The 27,115-nt window shown below is 53.2% G+C and overlaps 8 protein-coding genes across 8 annotated transcripts; 5 read left to right on the top strand and 3 right to left on the bottom strand.

Moving 5' to 3' along the window:
• Positions 1–1,041: 1,041 nt before the first annotated feature.
• Positions 1,042–3,411, bottom strand: CCOS01_02587 (uncharacterized protein; the record flags this gene model as incomplete). Its single annotated transcript, XM_060450775.1, has 3 exons — positions 1,042–1,152; positions 1,205–2,559; positions 2,652–3,411. The coding sequence occupies 3 exons, from the start codon at positions 3,409–3,411 to the stop codon at positions 1,042–1,044; spliced, it is 2,226 nt and encodes a 741-aa protein (XP_060319425.1).
• A 251-nt stretch (positions 3,412–3,662) lies between these two features.
• On the top strand, positions 3,663–4,052 carry CCOS01_02586 (uncharacterized protein; the record flags this gene model as incomplete). The annotated part of the gene is made up of 1 exon (XM_060450774.1): positions 3,663–4,052. The coding sequence occupies one exon, from the start codon at positions 3,663–3,665 to the stop codon at positions 4,050–4,052; it is 390 nt and encodes a 129-aa protein (XP_060319424.1).
• Positions 4,053–4,793: 741 nt separating this feature from the next.
• CCOS01_02585 (uncharacterized protein) lies at positions 4,794–5,101 on the top strand (the record flags this gene model as incomplete). The annotated part of the gene is made up of 2 exons (XM_060450773.1): positions 4,794–4,917; positions 4,971–5,101. 2 exons carry the CDS (start codon positions 4,794–4,796, stop codon positions 5,099–5,101), a joined length of 255 nt encoding a protein of 84 aa, XP_060319423.1.
• Positions 5,102–9,173: 4,072 nt separating this feature from the next.
• On the top strand, positions 9,174–10,778 carry CCOS01_02584 (uncharacterized protein; the record flags this gene model as incomplete). The annotated part of the gene is made up of 2 exons (XM_060450772.1): positions 9,174–9,649; positions 9,740–10,778. 2 exons carry the CDS (start codon positions 9,174–9,176, stop codon positions 10,776–10,778), a joined length of 1,515 nt encoding a protein of 504 aa, XP_060319422.1.
• A 3,637-nt stretch (positions 10,779–14,415) lies between these two features.
• CCOS01_02583 (uncharacterized protein) lies at positions 14,416–14,841 on the bottom strand (the record flags this gene model as incomplete). The annotated part of the gene is made up of 1 exon (XM_060450771.1): positions 14,416–14,841. One exon carries the CDS (start codon positions 14,839–14,841, stop codon positions 14,416–14,418), a length of 426 nt encoding a protein of 141 aa, XP_060319421.1.
• Positions 14,842–15,694: 853 nt separating this feature from the next.
• CCOS01_02582 (uncharacterized protein) lies at positions 15,695–17,155 on the bottom strand (the record flags this gene model as incomplete). Its single annotated transcript, XM_060450770.1, has 5 exons — positions 15,695–15,811; positions 16,047–16,248; positions 16,462–16,589; positions 16,735–16,809; positions 16,904–17,155. The coding sequence occupies 5 exons, from the start codon at positions 17,153–17,155 to the stop codon at positions 15,695–15,697; spliced, it is 774 nt and encodes a 257-aa protein (XP_060319420.1).
• A 744-nt stretch (positions 17,156–17,899) lies between these two features.
• Positions 17,900–24,408, top strand: CCOS01_02581 (uncharacterized protein; the record flags this gene model as incomplete). Its single annotated transcript, XM_060450769.1, has 8 exons — positions 17,900–18,197; positions 18,267–21,278; positions 21,647–21,653; positions 22,072–22,300; positions 22,493–22,826; positions 22,946–23,131; positions 23,237–23,675; positions 23,769–24,408. 8 exons carry the CDS (start codon positions 17,900–17,902, stop codon positions 24,406–24,408), a joined length of 5,145 nt encoding a protein of 1,714 aa, XP_060319419.1.
• A 475-nt stretch (positions 24,409–24,883) lies between these two features.
• On the top strand, positions 24,884–27,073 carry CCOS01_02580 (uncharacterized protein; the record flags this gene model as incomplete). The annotated part of the gene is made up of 1 exon (XM_060450768.1): positions 24,884–27,073. One exon carries the CDS (start codon positions 24,884–24,886, stop codon positions 27,071–27,073), a length of 2,190 nt encoding a protein of 729 aa, XP_060319418.1.
• Positions 27,074–27,115: the final 42 nt, after the last annotated feature.

Raw genomic sequence — 27,115 nt, 5'->3', positions numbered from 1 at the left:
GTCGAGTAGGCTGGTTGGCGTGAATAATTGGCGACCATGAACCATTCCACCACCCAGCCAGTTTGACCTGACCCCCCGACCTAGAGGGGCGCCTGCTGTGCTGGTGACTAGACTGGAGTTGAGGGGGTACATATAGGCTTCCCTCCTGCGTGTATTCAGGTTTCTCGTGTATATTCCAGTGCTGTATCATAGTTTCGTAGATGCCTTAGGTAGGTAGTTTCAATGTACCTTTGCGGGTGTTCGGCCAAATGAATAGGACTGGGGGCCATGATATCGTTCTCACTCGCTCTCAGAATGCATATTTTACATGAGGACGATACATGCAAGGTCGAGCTACCTACCACCGCGCCCAGCAAGAGGCGGCACGGAAACGACATGGCATCTCAAAGGATACCGCACACAGCTAATCTATGCGTTGTAACACGCAGGAGCACTCTAGCCGTGCTCGTGGACAAGAATGAGCATAGCCAAACGCAGGTTGAGAGGTGGCACATCAAGGACGATGCACTGAGAGAAACAGAGATCTGCATAGTTGAAAGAAACGAAGTTTTGAAGCACATCAGGTATCTAAACAAATTACAGGGGTCCCCCGAGCTCATGTGCTCCTACTTCATCATCCCGACGATAGACGGGTTCCCCTCATCTCAGGATCGCTCCCATTCCGCACGTTCTGGCATATAAAGCACATAGGTTCACCCAGAAGGTGGACTTGAAAAAAAAAGCGTATAAGAAATCATTTGCTTCACATTTCGTGACTGTCCCAGCCAAGGGATCCTTAAACTCCGCGCCATGCCTTGGTATAAGGTAATAGTAGTAGTAGTAGGGGGTGGGGGTTGGAAAAAAGAGTAAAATAACCCCGGGTAGTAGTAAATGGATATCGAGTGCCTGATGAAGAAGTGAGGCTACGGTCGTATAAGCTCATATCGGTTCGTCCCACAGGCCGCGGCCGATCCGTGATTAGAAAGAGTGTACGATGAAATACGAAGTTGAAGGGAAGAAGGTTGTTAGGCAGAGGACAGACAATAAAGTCGCCTTGCCATATTATGATGCCATCACGGCGGTTGCCGGCTCCATTGGCAGGCTTCCAGACCTTGAACCGCCAGGTGTGCTAGGAGCAGGCGCAATTTCCGGATCTGGGATTTGTATGTCGAGCTTTTCCTCAGTTAGTACAGTATTGCACGTGGGTTCGGCAACTTGAACTTACTGTCATGTACCCCGTCTTCCTCAGTGAAATGATTCGTGGGGCCATTGAACTGTCTTCATTGCCGATTGTCTTTTCCATCTCGTTGTTCCACTGGTCAATCCAGCGTTCCAGGCGCTTCAGCCGAGCTTTGACACCTGTAAACCCCAAATCATCCCACAACCAGCCCGTAACGAGTCCGAGCATGCTATCGACCACGTTTCTCCAGTTGTATGGGCTGAATATAGGAATGAGTTCGCCGTTGAGCTTGTCGACAATCCTCCGGAACTCTTGTTCTGACAAGCCGGCCGGGTCCAAGATTTCAGGATACAAGTTGGAAAACGTCGGAGCCAAGTCTCCCTCGATCAACCAGTCTCGGCGTATGCGGATGATTCGAGTGTTGTGGTACTCTGGCGAGTCGAGAGGAACGTGAGGATTCATATGGGGGAAGCAGGGGTGTTGTGGACCCCATTCTTCGCCCAGATCCGGCGGCAGTTCCTCTCCCATAATCGACGAGTTTGAAGATGAAATGGCCGACCCAATACCCATGCCATCGCCAGCCGACACATTTGAATGACGTGGAAGCACATCTGGCCCGCGCTCCAAGTCCTTGGAGACCCCTCGTCCCTGATTCTCTGCGCCTGGCTCCATGGATGCCTTTCCTTTCCCTTTGTCGTTGAGTGTTATGGCAAAATCTCGTATGACTGGGTCAGAAATACTCTGCCCACGTTTCCTCAAACCAGTCACTCGGGTCTCGGCAGAAGGTTCCGCAGGTGCTTCTTCTTCCTCGTCGGCGGGGTGAGCGTCGGGATCCAAGAATGTTGGCGAAGGATCAGCGGACCTTCGTCCGTCGTATGAATGGCGCACTGATGGTGGTAGGCTGATGCGATGCTCTGCACCACTCCCACTGCGGTCGATTTGGAGGCTATTTCGATTCGATGTCGAATGTCGCGTTTGGCGCTGCTCCGGGAGAGTCAGCAGCGGATAGTCGCTTGCGCCGATGCCGAGAGGGTCAGCAGGGTCGACGGACAATGGATCGAGAGTCGGATGCGAGAGAGGAACGGCGGGGGGAGGCGGTGTCGAGGGTCGTCGTTTGCGAAGAGCTGGCTTATCGGGAAGGCGTGGTGTAGAGTTGGTTGGGTTCCAGAGACGAGCAGCGGAAAGGTGAGGAAGTCGACGGGCCGCAGAAGAGGCGGCGCGATTGCGAAAGGGAGACTGCAGGAAGTACTCTTTGGGGTCGTATTGGCGTAGCAGGGATGGAGTGTGAGCTTGGGGCAGGGCGGCGGCGTGGGCGGCTACTGGAGTCTGGAGGTCAGGCGAAGCGCCGGGATATGTGGGCTGCTGCGAAAGCGTTGTGATGCGAGGATTTGCGAATGCATCTACGGTGGCCGGTGACGAAGAATTGTTTCTCGCGTGTGAAGCCGTGGGGAGAATGGTTCGACGAAGGCCGCCGTGAGGACGACGGCCTTACGGGGCACGGTGGAGAACGGGTCTTTTGGTTGTCGAGGAGTTTGCAGCAGCGCCTGGGCCAGGCTCGTCGAGGTCGCCAGGGCCTCTTTAAGCGGCAGCGGCAGAAACGACGGCGGCGATGTCGACAGCGAACGGAGCGATTGAATTGGTCGCCGGGTTGGAGGGGAGGTTGAGGGGATGGTGTTGGGGAAAAGTCGACCAAGGAAAGCGTCGCGCAGGAACAATGGGTGCAGCAACAGCCGCAATAGTCGTAGGTGCAAAACGATTAGGTTTGCAGTTAGATATGTGGAGACCCGGACAAAGAAATGCGTAGGCGACGACGTGCAGACGGTGGCTCGGACTGCAGCTTTGGCTTTAGCTTGAACGGTGGTGGTGGTTGTTTTAATGCAAGCGTGGGCAAAGCGTCCAATGGTGAATGGCAGAGGGAGAAGCGGACGAAGAGCGTGATTGGTAGCAGCAGGCTCAAAGGTCAAGGCTGTGGTGGTTGTGGATGTGGATGCCCGTGTGGATGCAACGGTGGTGGTGAGGGCGAGGGTGGTGGTGTTGGATTTGAACCGAGGAAGCAATGGATAATTGCTGCAGGTAAAAGTTGTGAATAATGTGAATAATTGCGCCGGAATAAGAGTGCAGGTCGTCCAGAGGTTGCAGCTGAGCGGCGACTGTGAGGCGGCCGTGGAGTTGTCTAAAGTGGAGCGCGCGTTCAGGGGGGAGGAGATGGCCGAGATTGGGTTCCTGGAGGCTCTGGCTCTCAGTCCCAGCATTTTGGGAAGCCGCTCGCTGGAGGGAAGCAGGGGGGGGGGACCTTCCTTGAAGTTCCCTCCACTGCCCTGAACCCGCGAAACCCGCCCACTCTTACCGGGCAGTTGCCAGTGAGCAGGCAGGAGCTGCGCTTTCTCTGCCCGGAAGGTTGGGAAGGTGGAAGAAAGCGTGGGAAGGTACGGAGTACGGATAGGAACGTCGGGCTAGGCTCTACCTTAGCTTCTTCCCAAGTTCCTGCTCGTTGGATGCCGCAATGCGCAGGAACGGACGGCAGGATCGTCCTTTCTCTGTGACTCTGCGTTGTGGTTCCCGGCTCCTTCCTGCTGCTCGAATTGTTTGGTTCGGATCCTGTTGGGCCGGGATCAACGTTCCTGCAGCTCAGTGCCCACTTCACTCCAGCTGCACTTTTCAAAATTCGTCGCCGTCGTTTGGACCGTCGAACCGTCGTATATTCGATATCGTCGATATCTCTTCCAGTCGTCGTCTCTTCTTGATGCTGCTTCGTCGTTCAAGCTATCCCAACGTCTGTTCACTCATCCGCCGGTCTTTCGTGTCCTTCTCCACAAGAAACAGAAAGAACAGCCAACTGTACCAATGTCGTCGTCGTTGCTCAAACGCTCTCCCGCTGTGGCACGAACAGTAGGGCTGTTTGATGTCGGCCGTGGAAACTGTCGCAGGAGGGATCGTGGGTTGGAGAAAGACAATCGATGAATGTTAAAACCAAAGTTTCCTGTCAGGCTTCACAAGCGGAGTGGCGCAGGATATATCGATAAACAGTGACCTTGCGAAGCGGTTCCTGTTACAGATACAGGATTTGAGGATTCCGCCGGTGCTTCATCCGTCGTTTTGTGGAGGGTCTTGGGTCTTGAGTCTCGCACCAACGACGAAAAAGGCGGAAAAAAGAAAATCTAGACACGGCACGACACGACACGAGATCCCTCTCCAACAATCCGTCCCCAGCCCGTCAATATATGACGACGGCCTGCCTCGCACACAGCTACCACCTGACTTCGATGGCGTTCAGCCTGGCAGGTACCTCCCTGTCTTCCCAGCCAACGTCCAAGGTGCTTTAAATTGTCTATTTTCGATCCTGCAGAGATTTCTAGCCGGGCTCGCCTTTGTCCTGACGGCGACACTGGACTCCATCAATCTTGGATCCGGGTGACGCACTCTAAACCTCCAGGACCCATCAAGCCATCCTGGTTGTCCTTGCTCGCCGAGGCCACCAAAAACCAGGGTTCAGACCGGGTTGTCCGCGTCGGCAGACACCAATTTACGCCTTGTTGTCAAGCCCGTCTTGCCCAATGGCACAATGCGGCGCAACTGCGAAAAAAGGATTTTGTGGCCCTCCAGTCCTGGCGCGTCGAATCAACGCGACATCGGAATGAGGGAGACAACAGTCTGCCGTCCGAGGCTCCGAGCAATCCTTCTCATGCCCTCCCTACGATGTGAGCATTCCCATTCAATAAAAAGCCTGGACTCTGGAGCAGCAGCTCGACTCTTGCTTCGTAAGCAGCAGTGTGTTGCGCCGACTGTCCCCAGCAAACTTCCAACGGGCGAGCGGTGCCCCCGGATTGTCAATTGGTCTCGAGCCACCTAATCGCGAGGCCATTGTCTTGTGTCTTCGCGATGATCAAGCGGCTACCGTCGCACCTCTTCTGTCTGTGCGTGACGACTCTCCGACTTGACTGATGACAAACAAACCCAAGCATATGATTCCTGAAAGTGAAAGTGGACGGCCAGAAACTTCAGTTAGAAATTGCTGCACTCCAGCGTCACAGTACTTTCCCTTCGTGTTGCATCCGCCTATCCAACCGACCCAAGACATGCCAATATCACCAGGCAAATAAGCATCAATAGGGAATGCCGATCTACGAGGCAGCCAAATTCGGATGCTCATAGGTTCAATCGATCCATCTTTGGAACGGCAGATTGGACTACTGTTGAAGAGTTCAGGTTTGGAAAGCGGGGCGCCAATACCACCAATCTCTTTACCAGCTTACAAACAAACAACCACGGTTGCGGTACGCCTGAAGGGCTAGCGATGCATTGCTGATCCTGGTTTAGTGGGCAATTTGAGGTGCTAACGGTGATCTTGCAGTTCCCGACAGAGCCGCCTTTCGCAATGTCCTCCTTGAAGGCATTGCCTTTTGCTTTTGCGGAACATGGTAAGCACATGTTGAAGACGATCGCATAATCCAGGGCCAATTCTACAAAGATAGCCTCAGCGATGCTTGCGGGTATTGGGACATCCATCGTTCAGACTATTGACGTTCCTTTGCCTGGCACTCACACAGACATGTTGTACCCTGCACAAATCAGACTGTTGGAGTAACCATCGAACTCGTAGGCGGGAAGGACAGGCTTTTCAATTGTCTCGGCTTACCATTGAGCTGAAATGAGACGAGCGTGTTGTGCCATTGGCCCCCAGCCAAGAGATTCAATCGACCTCAGCTCTCTAATTATCTAACAGTCTTGAGGTTCATCACAGAACATGATGACATGGAAGAGCTCAACCGGGGGAAAGTATCCGGCCACGCAGGTCCATGGAAAATGATTCATCTGGCAATTTCCTTCCAGTCAGGGGGATTTCACGAACCTGGGGATGACTTGTCTTACTCAAGATGTCGTATCGGTGGCTGGCAACAAGTATCGACGAGACATACCAAGTACGCAAAGACCAATATGGAGAATTGCGGGGTTCCGTCTGACACATGTCTCTTAGACATATTTCAGCCAGCCCCCGTCTCTTTTTGTGCAACCGCGCCTGTGGAGGTGCACTACGGGATCCCAATCTGTTACGAAGTCGGTCTGTCTTTTTGTTTCTCATAAGGAGGAACTGCTCATGCCTGTGTGGGACCGACATGCCTCGTGTGGTTCAGTTGGATTGGTTCTGACGACGTCGAAACATACATCTTGATTTGGCAGTACCACGCGTGACGCATTCGAGGGATAGAGATGCATGCGACAGGCAGTGGCCCCGACTCGCTCGAAACAATCAACCGGCGGCTACATTTCTGTCGACTTTTAAACTTGCGGAGCCGAGATTCAGCATATCTTGGACTAGAACGCGATGGCCCGTCACAAAAAACGGGCAGAGCTAAATCATGAATGACCCATGGCAATAGCAAACCTCGGCGAAGTGGTCGAACCACATGCTCGCATGCTCAGCCGAGATGAGCGGTGCGGCATTCATCTCTATACATCAACACAAACGGGAAGGCTTTGCTCCTTGTTCTTGGGGGTTACTTGATGCGGCAAAAATTAGACGATGGCACAGACAACAGCGGAGGTACCGTGGCACGCGCGGCTTCCGACATCGATCCATGACGAAGTTGTCGCAATGTCTGTTCGCTCGCCGTTTCTCCGGGGCATGGTCATAGCAGACAGAGTGCCAGCACCAGTTACGGGTGGTCAAGTAAGAAGACAGTGTGGTTCCCTCCCATCCGGCGACTATCAACTACAAGCAACATGCATACCTATCGGAGCAGAGGTAAGAATCAAGTGGTCGCAGGTGTATCACAGGTGCTACTAGGATAACCCGCACTTTCAGTTTGTTGGGGCAGCAGGATGGAAGACAAACAGAGGCCCACGAAAGTCTGCTGCTTTTGCCGATCTATGGTCCACTGGTTGTCGACGCAACCCGGAATGCTATGCGATGGGAAGGCGGAATATTGGGTGTGGCCGAGGCATATTTGGTGAGTTTGAGAAGACGTTCATCTGTTGATGCCTGCCCTGCTCCTGGTATGCGAACGTGGTCCAGATTGGTATGGCGAAGTGACGAGTCGGATCAAGAGGTCATGGTCGAAGACCAGATAAGGTTATAAAGTGAAATTGGCATCGGCAGATGACGGGCAGTCTAGTCTTTGACCTCTTACTAATGAAGATGACGGGGCTATCGATGTCGAGGCCCTACAGTACTGCTCGGTATGTATCCGTAGATGAGCACGCCGAGGAGGTGAAGTGGTGGGATGGGATGGCCGTTTCACATACCGCTAGCCTACGGCGATGGGCCGAGGCGATGCAGGACGAGGGCAGTAGCCTTTCGGTTCTACTTATCGCATTGCTGACATTTGCAGTACATCTCAACAGACATGTGCAACGGAACCATCAGGGAAATACAATGTTGCGTTGCACGAGCGCAAGATGTATACCTTTTGAGTGGACGAGGTTGAAGTTGAAAACGCAAGACCTCAAGCTGAGGTCCATTCCCCTCCGCTCTCCCCTCCTCTCCCGGCCCAGTTCCGGCGTCCACTGTGGATCTAAACAGGGTCCCCAGGGCTGGATGCGGATAGGGATGTGATGCGGGCAGAGCGGGAGCGGGGGAATGGGGACCCACGGATAGGTTGCATCACTGCATCATCATCCCTGTCGTCAGCATCCATCAGCATGAGCGCGACCTCTTTTCAAGCCAGAAGCGGGAGATGTACTCTACCTAGCTGGCTGGAAATAGGTACCGTAGCTCTGTCACGGGTAATATCTCAGACAACTCGGCTACTTTCTTGTTGTTTCCAAGTTCGTTGTGAAGGTACCCGTACAAAAGACACCAATTTCGACTTAGCAATGCCCTGGTACCTTGCCGTGGACTGGTGTCATCGGGCAACGAGCTGGCCAGCTGCAAGACCAAGTATCTTAGGTACCTGCCATCCCTCTGGCAGGCGTGGAGTTACATCCATCAGCTAATGTACTTCCCCGCCTAAGCTATCTGGAGGTAGTCTAACTGTAAGGTAAGGTAGGTAGGTAGCCTGCCATGCATCTGTCTGGATCTTTGAAAGTAAGTAAGTACCTTAGCTTACATTACCTCATCTTCCCTTCCCAAAGAGACAAGTTGTCAGTCTAGGTACCTTAATCAAGCCCAATCCATTTCGCAACACCTCCATCTTCCATTCATCCATCTCCTTGATATTTCCTCTTCCTTCCTTGCTTCTCAAACCTCCTCATCCTCTTCCACCTTTATGCTCATCGTCCCCGATTTCCGTCCCTCCATTCCACCTTGCGACACCCGCGACGCCGAGCAGGGATACGGTACCTCGGCCACTCGTTCCGACTCAGAAGAGTCGCCGGACGTTTCCTCCCCGCCCAATCACCTCGCGGTACCTTACCTAGCTAAGGCAGGCAGGGACGATCCAAGTCAAATCGCCACCACCTCAAGCCTACTACGTAGAGAGTAGGTAGAGACAGAGCAGAGACTAAAACCACGTCCCATTCCCATTCTCGCCAGCGACATACCAACGAACGCCAGCCCAATCCTCAGCTCGTGGCGCTTCACTTCTCGCCCTTTTTCGCCCTTGGTGTCTTGTTACACACCACTTACTGACCCAACTGTCTCTGTCGCACATACACACCACACACATTCGCTCACTCGCACATGCTGCAGTGTCTACACGCCTACCGCGTGCTGCGAGACACGCAGCGCCTCATTTGTTCCTAGCGCCCATTCTTCTCTCTCTCTCCGCCCCTCTTCCTCCTTTCCTCCTTTCCTCCTTTTTTTTCCCATTCTCTCTCCTTTCCTCGGGCTCAAAAGCGCGTCTTGGAAGAGCATTTCTCCTAGGCTTTTTCTCAAGGTTGTGGCGTGTGTCGGATGAGGAGCCTTCAAAACCCCTTGACTGCCTGCCCAAACTCGGACTCTCACATCCCGCATCGAGCTTCCAGCAATCGACACCTTATGGAATAATAGTAAAGGACGCAAGAAGAAACGATAGGAATCGAATTCCCCAGTAACACATTTGAACTATTCGAGCTGGTATCACTTGCGCCGCCCATCATGTCGGACGAGAACGATTCTCGAAGTCCGACTTCGCCCCCCACAACGACGAGCAACACCAGTAGGAAGCAGACCATATCATCACCGGGAACGACAGCTTCACCGGCGCCCTCGGGGCACTCGTTCAAACGCGCCGTGACCGTAGACGAGACATCTCAGGTGCGCCGGCGGCCGCCTTTCAGCCATATCCCAACAGAGAACTCATTCGCCGAGAGAGGCCTTGGGAGGAGAAGGAGTTCGACGTTGTCGGATTACAGCTTTGGCGATGCAAGAGATTTTCTCAACCCTAGACCTGGAGACGGTATACCATCAACATCGACGGACGAACTATCTAACTGGGCCTCGGTTCCTCTGGCATTTGCACTTTTACCCGCGGTCGGTGGTTTGCTTTTCAAGAATGGTAGCGCCGTTGTGACGGACATTATGTTGCTGGGCTTGTCGGCCGTGTTCCTGCACTGGTCCGTCACACATCCATGGTAAGTCTGGCGCTCTGTTCTCCGATATATCGTGACCAGCACGATCTCGTCAGAGAACGGTATTATCCGAGCGCTGACACCATCCACCAGGAATTGGTACCATTCGGCGCAAGCAGTACGAGAGCGGGCAGAGATCAGTACGAGCGCTGTTGTTGACGATGAGAGCGAGGGAGAGCAGGCGGCTGGAAGCCCCTCACCGGCAGCATCGACGGCTAACGGCCACACGACCAACGGAAGCGTTGACGAAGCGTCCGAAGTACCCACGACGCCCACGTCCTTTGTTCAGGAACAAGTACGTAAGTCGACGACGCCGCCAAGAAACAAGAAGGAGGATGCATTGGCTGAGCTATGGGTACATGAAATCCTGGCCCTGGTATCATGCTTCATGTTTCCCATGCTGGGCGCATACTTGCTGCATGCCATTCGCGCGCAACTTAGTCGGCCCTCGGAGGGCCTGGTTTCCAACTACAACTTGACGATTTTCCTCTTGGCTGCAGAGGTACGACCGATTTCGCATCTCATGAAGCTCGTGCAGTGCAGGACCATTCAGCTGCAACGGGATGTCCATGTAAACCCGTACAAGGACGACGGTGCCACTTCAGATCAGATGAGGGTTCTCATGGCCCGGTTGGAAATGCTGGAGTCACGGCCTGAGCCGACGCCGATGAAACACAATGGGACCTCGGACAATTCTAAAATCAAGCAAGAGGCTTCCATTGCTCGCGATGTGCGCAACGCCATCCAGCCCGATCTGGATGCGCTGAATCGGGCTGTGCGACGATACGAGAAGAAGGCGACTGTACTTGCCTTCCAGACCGAATCGCGTTTCGCGGCAGTCGATACCCGCCTGAACGATGCCATTGCGCTGGCGGCAGCAGCGGCCAAAAACAGCGTCGCTCGGCCGGGCTTTATGCAGTGGCTCGTAGAATCCGTGTGGGCCATCATCACGATGCCCTTCTTCGCGGTAGTCGCTCTGCTGGTGCTGCCTTTCAAGACAGTTAGAGGCTTGCTCAAGCGTAAGAAGAAGTCCCTCCCTGAAAGGACATCAAAGTCCAGTCGAAATGGGAAGGCCGTGGGACACGGGAGGATGGCGGCAGACAGACAACCAAGCCGCGTCTCAAAGAGGTGAAAATGGTATAAGATATTGAGGCGTAAGATGAAGGCAAGGCGGAGGGGCTTGAAGGTTTCCCAGATACTCATTCTCCTGGTAATCAGAAAAAAGGATCAGGTTTTGGGCATGGTAACCACCCATGGGACAAGAGGGATGGGGCTTTCGAACAAGCCGGCGTTGTAATGCGGTTTCCGAAGTCACGTCCTCTGCGAAACCAATTCAGAGGACACTGGTCTCAATGTGTTTGGGGAAACAACACCTACACTGTACTGTTACGTGTCGAATTATATTCTCATCACCGTCTACCATGATTTTATGATAAAGTACGACGTGATGGGGGATTCCTCGGTGGTCATTGAATATATCGAAGGACTAAACAACGTTTCGCTTTGGACGGCATCAGTATTGCTCTGCATCTGGTCACTTTGCCCTGCGTCCGCCGACGAAAAGCATCAATTTGGTATCCATATCACGAAGATATATATTTCTTTGTTTGTTCGAAGTCCGGCAGTGATGAGGATCAAGTTTGAATGTTTACTAGCCTCTAGGTAAGGGATAAGGAAGAGAAGGAACGCAGACTGATGGACTGGGAAAGAAGGCATGAGCTCATGGGTCTCCCTGAGGTAGCTTGCACGCCCGCGTCCCTTTGCCATGGTTTCGAAATGGATTCTTCCTTTGACGGTATTACATATCGGAGACAAGGGGGTAAAGATGAGCTTGGACGATTGTAGCCATGTTTCGTAGGTGGTCTAAGTTCGAGATCAACGCATTCCCTGCCTTATGGATATCATTTGCAAAGCGGTCTTTTGGTCATGGTATCGACTTTGGGGTTAAATGCCTGATTGCGGTCTAGAGGTAAAATCACCTAAAACCGCGATATTGACCGTCATTCATGCCGTGGAAGATTCTACATTGCACATCGAGCTAATGTGTTTAATGCTAGGGCGTCTCCACGACGTGATGCTGTATTGCGCGGTAGAGGGTGGGATAGGCAGCGTCAGGATGTAAGAGACAGTCCTTACTATACGTTTTGGACTCGACTTCTTTTTGTGTGAGCATTTAATTGCGAGGTTCTTGGGGTGGGGGCAGATCCATTGCAAGACGATCGAATGAATGCCAAATTTTCGCAAAAGATCTGGCTTATGAGATGGTAGTATCCAGGAATGGATTGGCTACTCGAACTCGCAAAGTTTGTTTGATGTCAAGGGCGTTCTATGCTCGAGCTTGAGGCTCTATCCTAAACCAGAGAGTGATATTCACCTTTGAATTCACATCAAAGATTACGTGATTGATATCACAAGGGATAGATTGTACCTAGTCAAGCACCGGCACAAGTGACGATTCCCAATGAACGGGAGAGAAAGGAACGGCAGACGTATTGGTCCTTGAAATATCCTCCATCAGCTACTTCTGTCGAGGGAGAAGAATAGCATCCCTTCCGCTAGGAGAGCACATTCCGTTCCCATGTTCAACCGATTGTCTTCTTACAGATCGCTGTTGCGTTGCAACGTTGGCAACTGAAGAAGAGCCGGATGATCATATCACCGTGGACGGGCTAGATAACTTCGTCGCAGATATAATGACCAGTCAATGTTGTTGGCTGGAGCTGAGCGGCGACAGCATGGTCTCGCCACCAACCCTCTCCGAGGCTCCGGCGCCGCGTAGTGCCTTGATCACAACACTCGTCGAACTTTCTCAAATACAGGAACAGGAGGAGGTTGGGAGAAATCCGTTTATGTATACAAACACATCCGTGCCCATCCACGTGCGGTCATGTCAGCACGTCCTAGAAGGTTTCATGGAAGTTCTCTGCCTGGCCCGGCGGCGGCCAAAGAGTCTTCTTGGGGTCATTTGCCCTGGGAGAAAAAGCTGGGGAAGTCCAGAGCCCCGATTCGGCTGCAGGCGCTTGGGTCGCGGGGGAGTGTTGACAATGTCATTGTGGTTGTGGCCACGCGGAGGCTCTCGCGGCAATGTCACTTATTCGGTGGGATGAGGTTGAACCGACGATGCTGCAGGAAACGGATGCCGCAGACGACGAACTGAAGCATTTAGCGCCGGGCCATGCGTGAGGATTACTTCATAGGCAGTCGAGGTCCGTCCAAAGCACTTCGTGGCCAAAGGTCCATTCAAGGGACTAAAAGAGTCCGTCATCTTTACCGAGCGGCTCCAGAAGGATGCACATCCTCATGGAGCCTTATGGACGGCGCGAAACGGAGTGACCGTATGGGCGAAACGAGGAGGATCGCTTACACGATGCTCCTCCTCAGTAAGTTGAAGCCGTTGCCCAGGCCAAGACTCGATACAGCACGCCAATCGGCTCTTGTTGGTAGAACATGGATACTGTTGGTTGAGTCCTTGCCAGTGCCCGGCTTTGGAAAGGGATAGAGTCTTGAAGCAGGGGAGCCCTGTTCCCGGGTCACGGCATGATTTCGCCCCTCCTCACAACGTCGGACGAACCGCTCAGGGGAACCAGTTCAACCGGCCGGGCCATTCCTCATGCCGCCACGGGTACGAAATCGTTATTCGACGAAACTGTCCCACGATGACCGATAATTTGCCATGCCAAGGGACGAAGAAGAGCTGGGTGGTCAGTGGTTCGCGGGAGTCCGCAGACACGGCGTCCGAATATGGGACGAATACGCCAATGATTGGTGTCGAACAGCAGCGGGAAGGCGTAAGGGTCTGGAGTTGGCAGCATGCCATTGTGGCGTCGAGATTGAGGTGTTGCTTTTCTAGAGTTACAATAGAAGCTACCGACTTGGGTGTTCAGCTCAATATCCGGAAAGGTACGCGAAGTATCGAGATGAAAAACAAAATAATTAAGAAAGCAAACTCAGGATCGCCAGTATGGGGGAGGCTCATGCAGTGAGGCTTTGCTCGTATCAAAGCGAGCAGGGATGCGAGGACCCCTTTATGCGATGAGGCGCAGAGCGTGGGGCAACTTGTAAGTGCTGTGGTATACCATCAGCAGTCGGGCAGTCAAACAAGGGCATTCGACAACGACTACCCAAAAATTTGAGGAGAACAACGCTTCGTAAGCTTCCGCTGTTGCGTGACCTGTGCTGTCATTAAGCACACGGCAAGAGTCGACGCTAAAAGAAATTTCTTCTCCCTTGGCTTGCTCGATCGGGCAAAGGAATGTGTGGACCCTTCAATTTCACAGGTGCCTGGCCGAGAGCGCGACTAAATGAATAGCGGCGCCGGCAGCGCGGTTTCGACCCAGATCAGCCATTGGATAGCGTCGTGGATGAACGTGCTTTGCTTCCATCGAGACATCCAGACCGTGATGAGAAAGAAAATAGAAACCTGGTTTGTTGCCATTCAAAATAGTTGCAAAGCCATTGTTTCCAGACGCAAGCCTCGAAACAATGCCGAATCCGTGAAGTCAGTAGCAGGCGTCAGCCGATGAGATGAAGACAGAACGGCCTACGTCAGAAAGTTTGTGACCGTGGGCATGACCATGGCCATTTCGATGCGCTTGCCACCTGTTCCTTGTTTACCAGAGTCAGAATCAGACACCTGAGTCAAATTGTCTTTTTTACCCCAAGGCTCACCCAGACTCAGGGGCCATCTGTCAAGCCGTCATTGTCCATCAGGCCGTCTCGTAACGATGGATCTACATGCCCCAAATCGAGACCCAATGCCGTGGAGAGTATCACTGGGCTGTCCATGTGAGGGGTCGAAAGTTTCGTCCAAAGCTTAAGTGGATTCTGGGTGGACTCGTTGGTCGGCAAAAGAGTTCAATATGTATGTGCGGCGTCCGGTGTGGTTGAAGGGAGAGCTGAGCAAGTGTTCCGGCATCATTGGTGGTCCCCGCGCTTGTGCGTTGTGTTGGCCGCGTACTGTATTGGGAAGATACACTAGGACTCGTCGAGGATGGGCACGCAAACACAGAACTATTGTATGCAGGCCTAGACGACGTGCTCGCGATCCGATCGCGCCGGGTTGTCATGGTTCGCGTTGGAAGTCGATGAGCACGCCTCTCGTAATCTCGATCAGCTGGAGAAAGGCAGAAAAGATCTGACAGGAAAATCAGCTGGAGGACGATCAATGGAGACAGAATACCGGGGCCAAATGTCATGTCTACTACGTATTGCCGGAAAAGCGCGTCTTCGGAAGTTATTGACGCATAGCCTGGTATCGCAAGCATGGGTCTTCCGTGGCCTAGTCGTTCGTGCCAGTCTAGCAAGATGCTAGGAGGAGTCGAGGTGGGGGATTGTGGTTCGATGATATCAAGGATGAGCGACGTTGTGTTTGCTGGTGAAGTAAGATGAAGGCTCCCTTTCATTGCTTGGAGAGTTAAGGAACTTGCAAGATTCAGAGTCAATTCCACGTTCAAAATCATAGTACGTAGTGACGTCTCCAACGTACGATATTTCTGAAATGGAAGGCAAGTGTTCGTCCACATCATTTTTCTCTCTTGCCTTTCTAGATGCTCGTCTTCCAGGTTGCTGCCTCCCTTGAATACACCGTTAAGCTAAGGCAGGAACCGACCTAAGACGGGATGGGCTAGTGGATCTGGAGAAGGCTTAGCGTAGGTGGCACCTGCTTTCTCGGCCCTGGTCATCAAAAAGCGCCGGCTGAGTACCTACCGTGCTACCGTGGGTGCGTGGTACCTTACCTTACTTTACTACTTTGTACCTGGAGATCATCCTCGTCCCGCTGCGTCGGTGCAACTCTTTCATTTCGCATCCATCACAACCTTTTCCCTCCAAGGTCTTCAAAGTTCAAGATCTCCACATCCCGTTTGACCGGAGACGTGCAGGTGCAGTTTGCAGGTGCAGCGAAGCTATGGACTGCAACACCACCCCACCCCACCCTGATTGACCACTGACCTGTTCAAGGAAGACGAGCCAATGTTCGTCCTGCGCGGCACCGCGGCTACCGGCCTTGTCTTGCCTCGGGTGCGCCACCGATCTTGCGGCGGACCTGATTCACTTTGCAATAATCTCCTTTTTTCCTCGATGGTGTACCCTATTCGTTCTTGGAGGCTTGGAGCTCAGCTGATGAACGACGTCGGCCGAACCGCCGCCGCTACCGTCTATCCAACGCTGTCGGAAAAAAGCAATTTATCGCATTACCTACAGCGATACGTTTGGCCTACACGTCCGCATCTGGACACGAATTCATGCGGGTGGCAGAAGACTATTGAAAAAGCTCAAGTCGATTTTCCCATTCTGGAAATGCAGACGACGTGGCCGTGGAAAGGCAGCAAAGGTTAAACATGATTTCCACATCATGATGCGTACGAACCACGATGCTGCCACAGATGGATGAATACCTTACGGCTGTGGCTGACTTGTCATGGGTCAGACAGAATCTGACTGCGAATGGGGATCCGGATACCCAAGATGCAATGACATGCGCTGCCTGTCCATGCCAGCTCACTCTGCGCTGCGATGTGCTGTAAACTGCGGACTGCGGACTGCGTACTGCACATGGCGCTTGGCCAATGCAAGATTTGTTCGCGCGCCCGTCTCGGGCATTTCTGTGAGGACAGACAGGACAGGACGGGACGTCCGTTTTGGCACCAAAGAGGTCGTGGAGGTGTCGAAGAGCAGCAAGGCTAGAGCTTCTCGCATCCCCATGGTCATCCCGTCTCATCCTGTTTCTCTCTCTCTCTCTCACCTCATCCAATTCACCATCTCATCCCTCCCGTCCGTCCATCCATCCATCCAATCCGTCCACCTTCCTCACTCACCTCACAGCCAACGCAAGCCCCACGGACCCCTCCACCCCTCCCTCAGAGGCTGCCCCCTCCATCTCGTCGGGCTGTTGTTCCCACTTCCTTGCTGTTCCTGATTGTCTTATTCCCATCCGAGTCAAACGCTAAAGCGCGGTATGCCGGGATTAGCCCCTGTCCCTGTAATTTAGGATGGACGCGCCTCAACTTCCGACGACTGCTCACCTACGTAGTACGCAGTATTCACAAGTACCAACAGCTTCCTCATCACACCTTTTTCTCTCAACTTACATTGCCTTTGGCTACATTTGCGTTTGCTACATTCTGGTGCTCTTCAGATCTCGCCCTCGGAACCCGTGATATAAGCTATAGGTTCAGCCAGCAGACCGGGATTCCTATTGACTGCCGCCGCAAAGTCTGGCCATGCCGCGGCCTTGTCAGAAGACTAGTTGTCCACGACCCGTCTGGACGCCATGCCTGGACGCCATGGACTCTCGACTTGGTCTTCTTGGCCGTCTTCTGGCCGAGAGCCGCAGGTCACTCGCTTGTACCCGATACCGCCAAGAAGGACCTCGCCCTCTCGGTTGGCCACCCTCACTTTGCCTGCCTGCGTTTCTTTTCTCAGAACGTCCGTGATATTCATCTCCCGTACCCGCGCGCCGTCTTGTTTGTTCTTCCTCTTCCGATCCTGAGCCGCTACGGTTCTTGCCATCCCAGTTAGGCTGGAAGCCCATCACTGCGAGAAGGTTGTAGAGCATGCAAGGCAGCTCCAATCTTGGTCTGATCTCACTCTGACCATGTACATGGTGGCTAGAAAGGAAGCACTCCATAGTCTTTGGCCATCTCAAAGGGTTCCATGCGTTACCTCAGTCCCGGAGGTTTAATTCGTCATGTGGGAAGGATTGCACATTTCGCTGTGACGAGTGCATCGTAGCTGAAGCCATCCGCGTGTACTCGTGCACCAATGATGCCATGTTCGGTGTCACCAGCCGGGTCCGCATCTCTCCCATGGATCTCCCACTCCGGCATTAAAACTCTCCTCCTTGTCCTATATAGTTTGATCACCTCCAGGTCTCGACTCCACTCCATGACATCTGGGCTGTTCCCTGCCCCTGTCTGTACCCTTTCTTTTCTTCTTTTCCATCCTCCCCTCTTCTCTGCTGTCAGCCCGGGAGCTGTCTTGTCCTAATCCCCCACTGGTCCCTGGGGTTCGAGTCGATGCTGGTTGACCATTGTTCGTTCATCTAATAATACCTTCCTTCTCCCAGCTCCCCCCTTCAGCTTGCCCGTGTCTTCCACCGACTCTTTTCTTGCTGCCGGCATCCCCTCCTCTCTTCACGTCACAAGTGGTTCAGGTGAATACAGACTATCGATGCTCGGAAACTGTTTCGACAACACCAAACACTAATACTGGTATAATAATTTGGATTCGACACCTGGTGGCCAATTCGTCATCATGGCGAGGTGGAATCGTCTGATCTCTTGGGGCCTTCTCTTAATCTTCCTTCAGGCGGCTCTTGCTCAAGCTTTGGTGCCCGTCAGACGTCAAGAAAGCGGGACTACTACAGCAGCCGTTGCCTCTTCTACTTTGTCACGAAGCGCACAAGATGCTGAAAGTACTACATCGCCGGCATCTTCACTAAGGACAGCTGCAGTCACTACCACCGAGTCACCTTCTGCTTCCGCTACAGTCTCCAGTCCTCCCATCATCCCAACTACTGGCAGCACCTCTGGAAACTCAAGCCTTGACAATTGTAAGTGAACTTCTCATCGAACACCTAGCACCAACACCAAACCCTAGACAAGGCTGACACTTGATACAGCTACCATGCTGGCAGGAGAGTTACCTATTGAGCCAAAGGTCACACCAGGCTGGGCTGTCGCTGGTGTCATCTTGCTCTGCACCGGGGTCATCTACAGCTTGATTGGTATCAAGAATACAGTCTTGCACACTGCCTTCTCCGTTGCGTACGTCGTCGCCTTGGGTATCACAGTCTTGGTCGTCTATGTCATGGTCATTCCAGTGTCCAGCGGATCCCAAGGAGCCTATGTCGTCGCAGCAGTTTTACCGGCCGTCGCAGTTGGCGTTCTCGCTTCCTGGTTCTTCAAAGAAATTACGGAATGCCTGGGATGTGCTCTCGGCGGATTTTGCTTTTCAATGTGGCTGCTTTGCGTCCACGAGGGCGGCCTGCTTACGGGAGTCGGCAAAGTCATTTTCATCATTGTTTTCTCACTAGCAGGCTTTGCATTGTACTTCAGCCGATGGACTCGGGACTGGGCGCTCATGTGTACGATCGCCTTCAGTGGTGCCACGGCAACTGTGCTCGGAATCGACTGCTTCAGCCGGGCTGGGCTGAAGGAGTTTTGGGCGTACATTTGGGACCTGAACGACAACCTCTTCCCTCAAGACACCAACACGTACCCGCTAACAAAGGGCATTCGCGTTGAGATTGCCGCTATAATTGTAATCACTGTTATCGGCGTCATTTCTCAGAAGAGATTGTGGAACGTCATCAAGGACAAACGTACGAAGCGGGAAGAGGAAATGGCCGAGGCGCAGCGTGCCCGTGATGACGAAGAGGCCAACATTGGACGAGAGCTCGAGGCTCGCACCGCTTTAGAGCGACGGGCGTGGGAGAGAGCGCACGGAGATTACACACCAGACAGCGATGATCACGACTCCGGCTTTGCTCGCGACAGCGAGAGCGAGAAGGCTATTCGATACAGCCAGAGCACCGCTACTCCTCGATCACACGCCCCTCCCGTGGCTGAAATGCAAGGGTCGGATGTTTCTCCCGCTGTTCCCTCAAAGCCAGAGTCTCCAGGTCTGATGGTTTCCGAAAAGGAGAAAGAAGTCGTTGTGACATTACGCGTCGCTCCGGATGAAACTCACAGAGAACCCGTTGCTGCGGACAACGTCACTGGTCCTACTGTTGTTCAGAGCGTGCAAGAGGTGGCACCGGTTCCTGAAGTGGTACCTTTGCCATTCAGATTCCCTGATGAGGAGGCTCTAGCCAGAGACAAAGAGGAGCGGTCCACGATCGCAACTTTTGCCGACGATGATGAAGAGATTCAGGCAGGCGTCGGCAGCAAGAGGAGTTCCTTTGCGAAGCGACTCTCTCAGAGCTCGGTACAGCTGATGCGGAGGGTTTCTCAGCGGACATCGATGTCGCATCGTAAGGAAGATGACGGTGATGAGGAGCTGGCGGTGCTTCAACGTCCAAGGGACGACGACGCTGTGTCTCTCGCGGCAACTGTTGACACTCAGAGCGACAGCGGCGCCGGATCTGTGAACGGTGGTCACCGTCGCAGTATTGAGATCAACGCACAGCTCTCTGGAGAGCAACAGTCGAGCATCAAGCCGGAGACTACTACATCAGCATCGGCATCTCGACAGAGCGTCACCGATGGAGACTCCGTTAGACCAGTGTCAGCCATGACGGCTGTCACTGACATGCCAGCCCAGCCTCTGGCCAAGGATGCGACTCCTGCTGCTGTCGAAGAGAGGGCGCCGGAAACCGCAATCGGTGATGTTGCTCAAGAAAACAGCTCGGTGAAGCTGTCTGAGTCGGGCGAGAGTCGACAAGTCCCCGTCCCTTCTCAGCAAGCCAAATCAACAGCCTCGCTTCGTTCCACGCCTCTGAATCTTACCCAAGAGCGTCTGCCGCCCAGCTTCTCCAACGTTGCGCTACACTACCGCACAAACGAATGGGCAAAGCACCTTAGCCACGCCGACGCACCCGAGCCTGAGATCTTAAAGGTCGGAGACGACAGACCGCAGACCCGGGAAGCCCCAGCTCCTGTGCACGTCGATGAGCTTAAGCAGACGGCCTTGTCTGCCACGCCTGCGCCTGCATCAACTCCTTCGAGATCGCCCGCTCCCGTCGCGACACCTCCGCCGGCCTTGACTCGACCCAAGTCAACCCAGTCACCGAACCGTGGCCACTCTAGAAGCAGCTCGTACCAGTCACATCGCCGTGCTTCGAGCAAGACGCAGTTCGAGCCCATCGCCGAGGAAGAGCAACAGGCGCTCTCTAGAGCTGCGAGCACAAGAAGCGGCGCCTCTGGCATCGCTAACTCAGCAACAGCTCCAGCTGTCTTTGTTCCCCCGCCGCCGCCACCCGGCATCATGTCTTACGACAGCCCCCAGAGCTTGATCGCACAGAGAAGCGTCGCTCTGCGCAACAAGACGTACGGAATTCTGACTGGAGCCAACAACACGCCTGAGATATCTGCCGCCTCCTACAGACCACCCAGCGAAACCGGCTCCATGTACAACTACCCCGTCTACCCGTCACAGATGCCGCCAGTCTCCCTGGACGACCTCCCATTGAGCCAGCGCAGGGAAATTATCCGTCGCCAGAGCAGTTCCGGCACAATGCGATCCTCCCTCGAAGGCTCCAGGTCAGCCAGCGGCTCTTACGTACCCAGCGTTTCCGCCGACAACCTCGCCTTCGACTCTCATCAGCCCATGCGTTACTCCAACGTTCCCTCGCAAGACGCCCGTGACGCCCGGCTCGCGAGCTTCCGAGACTCGGTCCGCGCCGATCTCCGCGCCGGTACGGCGTCCCCCGCTCCCGCCGCCAATGGCCGCGACATGGCGCTGAGCATGTTCCGGTCGCCAAGCGCGTCGAACCTGGCGGCTAGCCAGGCCGCCGCGCGCGAGGCCGAGGTGCAGAGGAACATTGACCTGCAGCGGAGCTTCATGATGAGCCAGAAGGAGGCGGAGGCGAAGCGCAAGGAGAAGGCGAGGATCGATAAGGAGAGGTCCGATCAGGCTTTCACGAGGAGCATGCAGAGCGGGGAGATGTTTGAGTTGCACCGCGAGGCGATGCGTAGGATGCAGAACCAAGCTAGGAATGCTTCGGGTGATGCATAATTCTTTTAAGATTCTTTCTCTTACCTTTTCTTTTCTTTTTCTCTCTCTCTTACACAATATTGGTAGATACCCTGGTTTGGAAAATAACGGTTTACATCACAGAAGGTTGGAGGAAACCCATGGGAAAACAGCACTTCAGGAAACCGATCAAGGATACAACATGATACAGAGGATGGAAAGATCACTTTCTCTAGATGACGGGATACGAGGTCAAGAGGAAATGGGTGTATGACACGCGAGAAAGAGACTGAGGCGGGATAAGTTTGACCGCTAGTATTAGTTGTAAACGTAATCAACTTATTCAAATAATCTGTTCTCTCGTAGGATGCTTGTGAGACCTTGATGAAAGGTATTGTACTCCTCCATATTGTAATTTTCAGGTTTTGGTACCACTGACTCTGAGGAGTCCGAGGAACCGGTTGAAGGAAGAGGACGTTATTCGAGCACCCCTTGGATGGTGTCCCCAAAGCCGCGGAGCCGAGATGAAAGAAAACTCCGGCCGAGAACAATTATTTCACACGTGCTTCAGCTCATCAATCACACGCCGGGCATGAACATCGGCCAAATCGGCACGGCACCGAAGCGGAGAAACCCCAAAGTTCTCTAGGTCTCGTGCCTCGCCGTATAAGCCGAAGCTTACTTACTCGAGAAGATGCATCTGTGTATTCTGAACCATCTTCCAGCACTGAAGTTAATCACTTGGTCTCACTTCCAGAGATCAAGTGACCTGGCGAAAACTTCCTATGCAGGAGTCTTGGACGAATCCCACCTTCGGACGACACCGATGTCGGGGTTCTCACCGCGCCCACGCCTACGCCGCCCGGGTATAACCCGGCCCCGCCCTCGCGACGCGAAACCAACGACTCAAAACGCAAGACTGCGAGTGACCTGGGCGTTGGCGTCATCCATTCTCTTTTCCTTGCAAATCACCTAATCTTTGTCTGCGGAGGAAGACTTGTCCGGCACGGTTTGGGAAGAGTAAGTAGATAGGTACTGAGAGGGAGAGGGACGGCCAAACGTTCGGCTTGCCGTACATGAAAGGGCCCGTATGTTTGGGACATGAAGTCGTTTTAACCTTAATCCAATACAACTTACCCTCTGGATATAAGTCTTGGCAGCTCATTGCAGGCTAAATCTCTCACCTCACCACACTTTATCTCGATAAGTTAGATCGGTCAGAGATACGGAGGTCCTCCGGTCCCGCCACCGTATTTCAATAATCCAACTATCTCAAGGGAATTCCACCTTCGCGCCCCCCGTCCCGACGACACATACACCTCCGATGTCTCATTCGGCCTGAGCCGGCGCGAGAGAAGTGTGCGTATTTCTCAGACAGCCATGGTCGGCCCCGTGGACGCCCGCGACGAGAGCGGAAAGCCTCAGTCGGCGACGTCGACATGGACGCGCATGCGGATCAAGGCGGTCAAGATCTTCAAGCTCGTCTTGGCACAGTGGCTCGTTATCGGGTTCGCTCTCAGCTGTGTTTTTGCGTATTTTTTCCCGAGTAAGTTGGCATCTATGAGGGTCCTTTTCATGTGAGAATGAGAGTGAGCGAGGGAGAGAGAGACACACACGCAGAATGAACTCGAAGATGAGCACACGACTAACAAACTGAACTACAAGATGTCGCGGCTAGAGGTGGACCGATTAGGTCAGAGTACACCATCATCTACGGCGGCATCGCCATCATCTTCCTCGTCAGCGGCTTGCAGCTCTCGCATACGAAGCTGAGGCAGAATGTAGCCAACTGGCGGTTACATATTATCGTCCAGGGGATTAGCTTTATTGTGATTCCCGTGATACTACTAAGTAAGTAACTCACTTGACGTGAACATGCCGCTCATAAGCCTCTTATGGACAGAGGCATTGGACGAAACATCCAGCTCAAACCACAAACTGACACAACCCCAAAAGTCATCGTCCACATCATCATAGCAGCAGGCGGCCTCCGCACCCAAGCCCTCGCAACCCCCATCATCGTAGGCATGGTCGTCGCCTCCTGCCTCCCGACGACAATCGCCTCCAACGTCGTCATGACCCGCGCCTCGGGCGGCGACGACGCAGCCGCCATCATCGAGGTCGTCATCGGCAACGTGCTGGGCAGTTTCATTTCCCCGGGGCTCATTTACGGATTCATCCCCAAGACGCCCGAGTTTGCCGACTGGCAGCCCGCGAACCCGAGTACCCTGGGCGCCATGTACGCGAATGTCCTGAAGCAGCTGGGTTTGAGCGTGTTGTTGCCGTTGGCTGTGGGACAGGTTGTGAGGTGGTTTTGGGAGAAGAAGGTCGATTGGGCGCTGAGGACGTTTTATCTTGCCAAGGTGTCGACGTTTTGTCTGATTTTGCTTGTCTGGTGAGTTGGTGTTGCCCCTTTTCATGATATACCCTCGCCCCTTTCACGGCTTTCTCTTCGTGATATATGGTTCTTGATACTAATACCGGATAGGACAACATTCTCAGCAGCCTTCAAAACAGGCGCCCTCTACGTAACCCCCCACCCCTCCATAATCTTCAACGTCTTCATGAACGTCGCCCTCTACGCCCTCTTCACCCTCATCTGCTTCTACGCCGCCCGCCCCCCCTTAGCGCTCTGCAACGCAATCAATCCTCGTCTCGCCGATTCCCGCCCCTTACAGTCCCGCTGGGTACCCAACTTCCTCCGACGCGCTGTCACGGTTCAACAGTTACCGAGAGAGCAGGTGATTGCCGTCTGCTTCTGCGGCGCGGCCAAGACAACGTCGTTGGGAATCCCGCTGGCGACGGCTATGTGGACGCAGTCGGATGATTTGACGAGGGCGTTGATTCAGATTCCAGTGTTGTTGTATACCATCGAGCAGGTTTTCATGGCGCAGATTTTGGTGTACGTATTCAAGTGGTATTTGAGGAGGGCTGCTAAGGCTGAGGGGGATGAAGAGGGGGGCAGTGTTGGGTCTGGGGTTACAAGTGTGGCTGGGCAAGGGAGGGGGGAGGAAGAGGGGGGTCGGTCATCTAGGAAGTCAATTGGTGAGAGGGATGATGAGAAGAAGGGCGGAGAAGTCAGGGACGGGAGTAATGTAGTGCCCGTCAAGACCATTCCTGAGAAATAATTGGTGTTGGTTCAAACGCATTCTTCAGCTTGTTCAGCGTAATGTACGCAGCTCCACCTAACGCAAAAACCAAAAGGCTAGGGGGGAAATGGAGTTCTTTCCAACCTACCCCCGCGAGTCAGCAGTACATGAGAGCGTTTGTCAAGGCGATCTCACTTGCAGAGGTGGTTCTTTTATTGTACTGCCACGATATGACCGGCCAATCAATCAGTGGCCCCATGTACGTTGAATACAGCGCCATGAAGAAACATGTCCTCCTGAATGGGTGCAGTAATTGAAGCCTTGTCACCTCACTACGTCCTTTTTAGGCCGCAAGGCAGAATTGAGCGCATGAATCAGCCTCATCTTCAACACATACCTAAGCACATTAGTCCTATCTATGCAAGAAGCGCACCCTAACAACATTTTCATCCCCCGGCCTTCATCTTCGAGCCTTCACCTTTGGCAGTGGCTCATCTTCAATCGTACTGTCACCATGGACACCGCCGGTTCGGAGTGTCTCGAAAACCAAAACTCTACGGACTGTCTGCTCCGGGCTCTTCTGAACATTCTTGCGGAGCAAAAACAAGCACAAGATGCAGGCATCGATTGGGATCCCATCACCTTCGGCTTTACGCTTTTGATTGGATTGGTAGCCTCCATGATTGCTCTTGCTACAGTCTTCCAAGCTGTTCTTGCGGGTGGGAAAGGTGGTCGTAGAGCAAATGGTCGAGCCATCGGGAAATGGTCGAAACGAACCACAAGGAAATGGATTCTTTCCGAAATGAGCTGGAGTTACACCGCCTATACTCCCATGCTGAGACTGGACAATCTGAAACGACAGCTTGACGATGCGATACGAAAGCTGAAGAACGAAGAAGAGAAAAAGCCGAGGGAGGAAGAGAAACAAAGGCTGCCGCCCTTGCTCCCAGCGAGTGCGCTTGTTAGGTTACTGCCCTCTGATGTTGTTGGCTCTCCAATTGAGGCCAGAAGAGTGGAAGCACGAAAAGCACCCATTCCTGATGTGCCGTCATATCCAGCTACATGGCTTGCTCTTTTCAAAACCACTGGGTTGGAAAACTTCGACGGGTTTGATCTTATGCCAGTCACTGCCGACTATCTTCCAGAGGACTTTGTTGCCGCTCCTGCTTCTGCAGAGGTTGGCGCGATTGTGGTAATCGCAGCAGCTGCTGGGGTCCAGCGGTTGGACGCCGACGCAGATTTATACCCTGTCATCATTGGCTGCGGCTTCCAATTTGATTTCCGTCAGCACCCAGTTCTCGGTGTCATTGGGGCATTTTCTGAGCATCATAGCAGAGACAACGACATTACGCCGACGCCTAGTCTGGAAAAACTTCGAGAGGCATCGCTGCATGCAAATGGTCTAATTGAGCTGCAGGACGGGAAATCTGCAGACGGGATAATCGAGACACACCGGACAGACCATCGGCTCTTCTTACTGCACCCCGAGTATAGACCCGTGATCAAGGGAACAGACTGCTTTCTCCCAGATCGCTACACCCTCAGCCGGCACTACATACCGACCGTCGTCTTCCTCTGGGCCAAGTCGCCAAAGTTCGCTCCGTCTCTCTTCCCAGGACCAGTGTGGAAAGAGTATAACCCGTTCACGGCCATTGCTCTAAACGGAGGGTTTTGGAGTAAAGTTCGATTCGATCGATTTCAAGAATCGGACTGGGATGAAAATGGCCGTTCTCTTTCGTTCTTTAAGCAACCGTTTGATGACTTATCAGCTGCTGAACTGCGAGGACATGCTTTCAAAGCGATAAGAGGTGAAGTAGCAGGGAGAGACTACCCATGGCTCCGCTGTCCACAAGTACTTCGGTTGTGTCTTACCCTACTCAATAATCCCATGGATCTTCGACAAAAATTTTCGAACTTCACATTTAGTCAAAAGGAAAAGCTTCGTGAAGAAGCACGCAAACACTTGAATTACGCGGACGCCTGGCTAGCAGATTGCGATGGTGGCATGGGCAACATTGAAGGCCGGATTCAGCTCTTGTTCTTTACGACGCAGATTCTATCCCGAGCAGAGACTATGACGCAGAAAGGTATTCTTCAAGTTCCCGATAGAACGGAGCCAACACTGGAAACGTCGGAACCGCCACAGCCTCCGATGACAGTGCGAGACATTCACTCCAAGACGATTCAAGCCCTCCACAACCTAGTCGATGGCTTCGAACTCGAGCTCGAAGGCCTCAAAGCAGCCTTGAAGATAAAAGTGGCGAATCACGGTAGAACAAGAGCTTATTCGCAGTGGCATAGTGGCAGATTCGGAGCTCTACGATGTCACTTGCGTAACAAGTTCTTCGGTGGCCCGCCAACACAGACAGACTTGGAAATAACTCCTGAAGATCGTGAATATCTGGAACATTTCAGGAGAAAGTTAGAGGAGTCTAAGATACAAGTAGAAGGATTAGTAGGACCCTCGTACAACGTGCCAACCAATTTCTTCAACACTCATCAAATGCTAAGCAGGTTAGCGAAAATAGTAGGTTGCCACTCTGAGTCAAGTAATGAAGACAGAGAGAACGAGGAATTGAATCAAAAGATTGATGATATCATCATATATCGCTCTCTGCTTCTAGGAGTGCTATTCTATACAGCTCTCGACAATTCTGAGTTGCTCAAATCAGGAGTATGGGATCGTGTGGTCCCTATCATTTGAGGATCAGAACGAACTTGGCGCGCGTGTACATACTCTATGCAA

This window comes from Colletotrichum costaricense, assembly GCF_030867565.1.
Source record: "Colletotrichum costaricense strain IMI 309622 chromosome Unknown Scaffold_2.1, whole genome shotgun sequence".
Classification (NCBI taxonomy): Eukaryota; Fungi; Ascomycota; class Sordariomycetes; order Glomerellales; family Glomerellaceae; genus Colletotrichum; species Colletotrichum costaricense.
This window is presented reverse-complemented; position numbering and strand designations above follow the sequence as displayed.